This window comes from Anneissia japonica, unplaced genomic scaffold (assembly GCF_011630105.1).
Source record: "Anneissia japonica isolate Jap-2015-1 unplaced genomic scaffold, ASM1163010v1 scaffold287719_len1884721_cov185, whole genome shotgun sequence".
Lineage (NCBI taxonomy): Eukaryota > Metazoa > Echinodermata > Crinoidea > Comatulida > Comatulidae > Anneissia > Anneissia japonica.
Window position 1 is genome coordinate 1,749,610 of NW_022715822.1, and position 8,210 is coordinate 1,757,819.

General features: G+C 33.2%; 2 protein-coding genes across 2 annotated transcripts in view; both read left to right on the top strand.

Annotated features, from left to right (window-relative positions):
* Window positions 1–8,210, top strand: part of LOC117109406 (solute carrier family 35 member E2A-like) — a 31,108-nt gene that overhangs the window by 7,768 nt on the left and 15,130 nt on the right. The window contains exon 3 of the mRNA XM_033251756.1: window positions 2,885–3,020. Coding sequence (XP_033107647.1) covers window positions 2,885–3,020 — 136 coding nt within the window. The remainder of the gene's footprint in view (window positions 1–2,884; window positions 3,021–8,210) is intronic.
* LOC117109407 overlaps window positions 3,970–8,210 on the top strand; it is a 9,488-nt gene continuing 5,247 nt past the window's right edge. Inside the window, exons 1-3 of the mRNA XM_033251757.1 lie at window positions 3,970–4,542; window positions 5,459–5,512; window positions 6,214–6,276. Of these exons, the coding sequence (XP_033107648.1) occupies window positions 4,197–4,542; window positions 5,459–5,512; window positions 6,214–6,276 (463 nt within the window). The 5' untranslated portion in view covers window positions 3,970–4,196. The remainder of the gene's footprint in view (window positions 4,543–5,458; window positions 5,513–6,213; window positions 6,277–8,210) is intronic.

Below are 8,210 nucleotides of genomic sequence, written 5' to 3' on the forward strand. Positions count from 1 at the left end.
GAAAAGTTTTCCGACATTTTGTTTTACATCACGTGTGTAAAATCGATGTGAAGTTTCTGCAGAATTCAGTCTGGGCTCACGCTAACCGACCGGAATGTCGGCATGGATGAAACTATTTTCATTTATTTCCTAAATAATCCTCTTCCTACAATAAACCTTTTCTAAGCGCCTTGTATCCTTTGGCAAAAGGCACTATATAAATTTCTATATTATTATATTATTATTGGTATAATTAAGGAAATAGTACCTGTTTCCCATTGACCATCTTGGGTGTGCCATACCTCAGAGTAAAAGAAAAAGAAAATAAAAGCGCCCTCATTCTCCTTTTGTCAAAATATTACCTCGAGAAACTACTTTTTTTTTACTTGGCCTTAAAAGCGGAAATGCATATTAGAATTTTTTTGTTTTATAAACCTTGCATCTCAAATTTTAGTCCTCGCATTATTTGCCTTTTTTTGTATTATGCCTACTTCAATCAAGTAGATTTTGTTTTAAAGCAAATCCGACGGAAAGCGGAAACGCATTTATAATCTTTTTATTATATTACCTTGCAATAGAATATCTCTAATTTTAGTTGTTCCTCACATTATTGTGTGTTAATGTATTACATGTTTTTTTTTGTAAATGCCTATGTATTTATTAAGTATTTTTAAAATAAATTTAGATTGTTTTATGGCCTAAATTTTTGTAGTAAGGGTTTGTTTAATAATTTCTGCTCTTCCTTTTGGGGAGAGAGACCACATAAATACAATTTCCTGAATATGACATGACACACATTCCAATTATAACGCACACAGTTGTTCTAGTTAAATCACCTTTGCATTGATATAGCAGGATGACACATTCATAACAATAAAACGATAATCTCTTATTTCATGTAAGTGCTAAAATATTGAATTTTTGTGGTTTTTCCCAATCATCACTTAATTTTCAACTGTATATTATAAGCTCTCCTTCAGTATACAAGCAACGTATGTTCATTTTAAATTGACCCATTTTACTATAAAATTACCTCGTTCATTGTGACTCATTTAGTAGAACATTTTAATTTGAGATATGGAATACTCGGTTTAAGTGTATTTATCTGGGGTTCCAAGTCTGCCAGAAGACGGCACAGCCTCTCACACCACCGCAAGCTAGCAAGAATCTCTTCGAAAACAACTCATCTCCCACAAATTCATAATATTTGCATGTTTTTACTACTTTATTATAAATTGTTTCATGGATGTCAGTGCTGGTGGGTATCAACATGCGCAGCAAAATATGATTAAATTTGATAAGCAAGCTCATTTAATCAGATTTCCTGGAATGAATTTTTTTTCAAACTTGGGACCCCAGATTTGTAATCATTTAGCTCATGTAATTAAGTACTGTTAATGGTTGATTAAACACCGCGCAGCTTCTAAAATTTTCAGGTGCTTCAGTGCAGCGCTTATTCGAGAGCAGCGTTTATTCAAGAGTGGCGCTTATAAATAAATATCGGCGTGGCTCATTCCATGCCTGTTCCCACGTTACCTACTGTATCTCGCGTACTCCCATAGTACAGTAGGCCTATAATAGGTACTACGTTAACGTAAATGATCGTCTATGAAGAAATGCTTGTGTATTCATTGTGTTATTTATTTATTTTAACACTATATACATTGTATTTAAAACCCTGTTTCTCAAAGTGTTTAATTACACTCAGGGTAAGATAATACTCTTGATTAAGTGCTGTGGCGCTTTAGCTAAAAAAAAAAAAATCAGGGTTTGGTACGGCGCTTATTCAAGAGTGCCAGTACTTATTCGAGCATTTACGGTACTGTTTGTAGAGGCTTTCCTTGGCTGTTTCAATACTACTACATTTCTACCCTCGTTTCCCTGAGTATAAAATATACAATTCTTACTTTTAAAGGCTAAATGGGATATTAATGTATTCTAACGTAAATGTGTGTTTTTTAAATATTTTTAGCAAAGGGTTTATGAGCTACAGCTTTGTACTGCAAATAAAGTAAAAGTAATTTTGTTGATAAAAATCAATCAAATTACCAGAAATCACTAAAAATCTAATTCTAGGAAATGCTTTTTTCTTGAAAATGATAGACTATGACATGAAAAATCTAAACATTTGTCCACACTGTCATATTTTATTGGACAAATTTTTGTATGTGTGCCCATATATGGGCATTGTATCACATTTATTTGTCACATAAAATTTGATAGTGTGGACAGAGCACTGTAGTGTAACAGTGTGTAGGATAGTTTCTTGGCCCTCAAGAGGGCAGTAGACACAAACCATAAATAAAAATATTATTGCATTAACTTCAAGACAAAATAAAGTTCTCAGGTTTCATTGATTGATTGATTAATTTATTCCTTAATTATTAATAATGATAAGTGACATTTAAAAAGCGCTCTACGCTGTCAAGCTGATTCCAGAGCGCATGCAAATCCTATCAATCATATTTAAACAATACAGTTAACACGACATAAACAGAAATTCGTCCAACAATGTAAAGGTAGTAGTGTAGAAAACATATTTACAAAATTTATCATTCAATATAAAACAAGTAATTCACCAGTTGATAAGTCTAGTTACAATGAATTAATTTATATTATTTACAAAAATATACAGTAGTATATGGTAGAGGTTTTTAATCAGACAGTATAGAAAAGACAATTGCTAATAATATCAATAAAAAAATTACAATATAGAGAACATTACAAAAATTAATAATTGAGTACAAAAATATATCAACCAATTACATCATTATCTGATAATCATTTATTAAAATATATTATTACCTGCAAGATATCTGAATTTACACCAGATTTGAAACATTCATGAAATGAAACATTTACTACTTTGTATTAATTTTTTTCATGGAATGATGCTATTTTTTAGGATCTGTGCAAATGGTTATGACAACGATATGTGGGTTTTTCAAAATGTTTATACCTTGTTGTCTTTATCGTCACAAATCACGGGAAGAGCGCCCTCCGGGTTTCATCAAGAATATGATGCTCCTTGGAATCATGCGGTGAGTGATCATTAAAATTATTTTTTTTTGCTTTATAAAGTGTATTTTTGAATTCCTAAAGACTAAAACTGCTAAAAAGTTACTACTCAATATAGAAATAATGAAAATTACTCAAACTTGACCCCGAAAATTACATACCGGTAAATTGTTTCTTTTTGTGAGACTGTCACAATGGCATTGGGTCCATGGGTTGTAGCTGAATAGCTACAACCCATGGACCCAATGGAGTGGAGTGAGGGAGGATATAGTCCTTGCATAGGCCTTACGTGACTCTGTTTGGTGTGTCCATCTTAACAAAGCTGGAAATACTGGGAGAAATGCTACGGTATAAACATGTTTTTGCGTTACATGGTGCTGAAGTAATCATCTTTCTTACTGGAGAATTTGGAGAAAATTGTAGTTATCAACAGAGGGCACTGTTATTTTCTGATGTGTAAATAAAAAGAAGACTCCTGAAAGGAGTATGAATGTAATGCAGAAACTAGGTCAAAATTACTCATTTACCCATTATCAGACAAGATGCTATTAGCCATTGGTCATCTGTCAAAACTTAACAACCAATTACCAACTCCCTGATAAAGCTACACTGAACCTGTACTTGGCATGCCTGTCAAATGAAATGAACTGAAATCATGGAGGTAAACATGCTGAAATGAACCGTAACACATTCCATTTTACAGAAAAATTCTATGAACCCTAACACATTCAATTTTGCATAAAAATTCCACTACCACAGCATAGAGTACTGCACCAGCATTGATATTAAAAAATGAAACCAAAAAATAATCACATACTACATGTGTAGTGTAGGTATACTTTAATGCCCTTATGGCATTCCATAGTTATCCAGTACATTAATGCCATTTTTGCCTTCCATAGCTAACAGGCATTCTTATGCATTCATGCATATCTAATTATGTAACACTGAATTGTACACTGGATATTGCATTACAGTGTAATTCTTGAGGCAGGTATAAATTGTTTACCATCTGGATCAGTGAGGCAGGAAATACTGTTTTTAGATTTGCAGTGTTTAGTACAGTGTAAAACAGCAACTATTTGAATCGGGTTATAATACATTTGTGGTGTTTGTCTAAACAAAATTGCCTTCAAAACAATAACTAGACTCATCTAGACTGGAGTGTTTTCTTGAAGTAGGCCTACAGCAGAGCAACCATGTGGACCCATGACAATATCCGATTTTTATTGAGAGTGTATGGAAAGGCATCTGCCCAAGGGCGCCTAGATGGTACACGGAGAAATAATTCAGTATACAGAGAAATAGCTGATCGGTTTAAAAAAGATTTAGATGTGACAATGTCAACCACTCAAATTATAAATAAACTAAAGAATCTCAGACGCGAGTATGTGAAAGCAAAATCCAATAGCAAATCGGGATGGACGAAAGCGTCTATACCATTTTACGATGAAATTGACCAGATTGTTAAGAGAAAGAACGTTCAGGAGAACCATGAGGTTGACAATGACAAAGACAAGTCTGAAATGTACCAGGAAAAAGAAGGTATGCTTTATTATTCTATTTTTAGACTAAACAGATATCTGATTTGCCAGTATAAAAATAGTATTCTTATGTAATCTAATATTTTTGTGGCTATCGTTACACCAGTTGTAAACTAATTTTGTAAGCTGTTGTATACACCACTCCCTGTTATTGGTAGAGAGGGAAGGCAGTAAAGATAGTGTAAGATAAAGAAGGATGAAATGAGCACATCTTTACTGTACTATTGTTTACTGGTGGTGCTTAATAGGAATACTTGTACATACTGTATAAAAACAGTTTCTTGGAGATGAATTCTTCAACTTCAAGGTAATTACCCTGTATGTACTGGTGATTTGACTGCATGATGTAGTACAGTACATCAGCAATACAGGGCCCGACCATGATCGTTAAATGAAAATTTCTTCCCAATCATCACCAGTGTGTTATAGTGTACGTATACATAATTGTTATTGTGCATGGTTTGAATTATAACTGAGTAAATACAGTTACAATGCACATAATAGATTACTGTACACTTTAAAGTAGAATTTTTGGTGATAAACAATGCTGTAACCTGATTCCTGATTAATGATATTTATTTCTTTAATAAAATCCTGAATTTAATTTGTTAAAATATTTATTTCTTTCAAAATTTTAATAGTCATATATTTTCCTTCTGGGCCATTTTTACCTATTTGTAGGGCTGTTCTTATTGGAGAATTGTTTACTGGAAAATTGTTTACAAGGGTCATTTAACTATACTAATTATAATGAATTGTAATGTTCGCAGTAAGGTATACAGTATTATACTAAAATGGCAGTCACTAAGTCTCATAGGCTTTGTGCTGTGCTTGGAGTTTGAATTTGTTTAAGAACTCTAATTGTTGATCAGTTTTTCTGCTGTACTTTTATCGTCATGAATGTTCACTATTTTCAGGAAGTTTAACAGCTGAAGGTGAAGAAACAAGTAAAGACAATGAAAGCGAGATTGGTGAGTATCATATTTGTGAGGTCTCACTATGAATGAAATGAGATGCATCGTTGGTGAGGCCATGATGACCAAATGTAGGTTTTAGCATTTTAAACCTAATATTTGACAATTCATTATGGCCCAAAATCCATGACTCAGAAATGCTGGAATGGTGTCCAGCGGGGGATAGTTTTACCTATAGTACTGGCCTTTATTACAATTACAATATCAATCTTCAAGATCCAAAGTCTTGACTCAGATATACTGGGGTGGTGTCCGGAAAAGGATAGTTTACTGTATTACCTGATATTGTTATCTGGTTTATATTATTTCTGTATATTTAGCTTTCAAATGTGTTTCAATGTAAAATAAATTTTATACATGACAAATATTAAACTGAATACAAAATACTGTACTACTGTACTTTAATATGATAGTATAATACATAATCCAAGTATCGAAATACACGCCATCGTGTCGGGATTCAATATTTCAACATTAATTATGTCATCATCAGTAAAAATTCAATGTCATCATCATTCCTGATCGATGATGACATAATTAATGTCGAAATATTGAATCCCGACCCGATGGCGTGTATTTTGATACTTGGAGTATGTATTATACTCTCTTATCTGAGATTAATCAGTGGACCTTTCGGTACTTTAATATTTTATGATTTGAAAACTCATAATGCTAAGTATTCATTGTAATTTGCCTAGATTACAGAATGGAGAATTTGATGGCAGATCTGCCAGATGATGCTGATACACAAGATGAACTGGGTATGTACAGTAAAGCGCTGTCTACTGTACACTATCAAAGTTTATGTGAAAAAAACTTGTGACATGCCTGAATACTGTATGGTAGACAGTACAACATTTTTTTTTCATAATAGAATTTGATAGTCTGGACAGGGGCTAAAGAGGAATATGGTAACCTACTGTTCTTTGAAGATCTTAGTTTGAATCCTGATGAAGTTATTAAATTTCCTCATGTCAGTTGACCTTTATCCTAATGGGATACTCACTAATAAACCAGAAAACAAGGGGACATTTCTCAAAGATATTCACCATTACAGGTAATAATACCTTCATTTGTTGTACCAAACTCTACTTTATCTTTTTCTTGATTACAACAATGAAAGCAATCTACATACGAGTGTCTAACATACAGTATGTATTTATATATATTGCGACTAATTTTTAATAAATAAATAAATAAGTGTGTGCTCTTAAATGTGGAGATCTCTTGGTCCTCGGTTCAATTCCCATCCGCTGCCTCTCCTTATGTTTCAGCTGGAGGGCTGAAATGCAAGCTACGATAGCGCACCGTCCTTTGGATGAGATGTTTAAGCCGTTGGTCCCGTGTGCATTTATGGCCCATGTGCATGTTAAAGAGTAGGGGATTGTCTCCCGGGGTACTGGCCAATTCACCACTGGATGGACCCACTGGAAACAAGTCTTCGCCCTAATAGTGGGTTATCCTTCGTGTGATTCACACCAAAATACTCCTATCTTGAGAACTAACTCATCCTTTTTGGAATATCATATTTAACTACACTTAAATTATTTACTTTTAAACTTTTTTCTTCCCTTCCCAGAATAGATCACCTTCTACATACCTACTGCTATACACATCTCCATCCATCATCGTCACAATGATTCAAGAACCACAAACTGTAACAAACCCACAGCATCACTTCTTGTACATTGATTATTTAAGGCACAGGTGGGCAAAGTGCGATGTGTATAAGAGACAGGTGCATGGATTGAATTATAACTGAGTAAATACAGTTACATTGCACATAATAGATTACTGTACACTTCAAAGTAGAATTTTTGGTGATAAACAATGCTGTAACCTGATTCCTGAATTAATGATATTTATTTCTTTAATAAAATCCTGAATTTAATTTGTTTAAATATTTATTTCTTTCAAAATTTTAATAGTCATATATTTTCCTTCTGGGCCATTTTTACCTATTTGTAGGGCTGTTCTTATTGGAGAATTGTTTACTGGAAAATTGTTTACAAGGGTCATTTAACTATACTAATTATAATGAATTGTAATGTTCGCAGTAAGGTATACAGTATTATACTAAAATGGCAGTCACTAAGTCTCATAGGCTTTGTGCTGTGCTTGGAGTTTGAATTTGTTTAAGAACTCTAATTGTTGATCAGTTTTTCTGCTGTACTTTTATCGTCATGAATGTTCACTATTTTCAGGAAGTTTAACAGCTGAAGGTGAAGAAACAAGTAAAGACAATGAAAGCGAGATTGGTGAGTATCATATTTGTGAGGTCTCACTATGAATGAAATGAGATGCATCGTTGGTGAGGCCATGATGACCAAATGTAGGTTTTAGCATTTTAAACCTAATATTTGACAATTCATTATGGCCCAAAATCCATGACTCAGAAATGCTGGAATGGTGTCCAGCGGGGGATAGTTTTACCTATAGTACTGGCCTTTATTACAATTACAATATCAATCTTCAAGATCCAAAGTCTTGACTCAGATATACTGGGGTGGTGTCCGGAAAAGGATAGTTTACTGTATTACCTGATATTGTTATCTGGTTTATATTATTTCTGTATATTTAGCTTTCAAATGTGTTTCAATGTAAAATAAATTTTATACATGACAAATATTAAACTGAATACTAAATACTGTACTACTGTACTTTAATATGATAGTATAATACATAATCCAAGTAT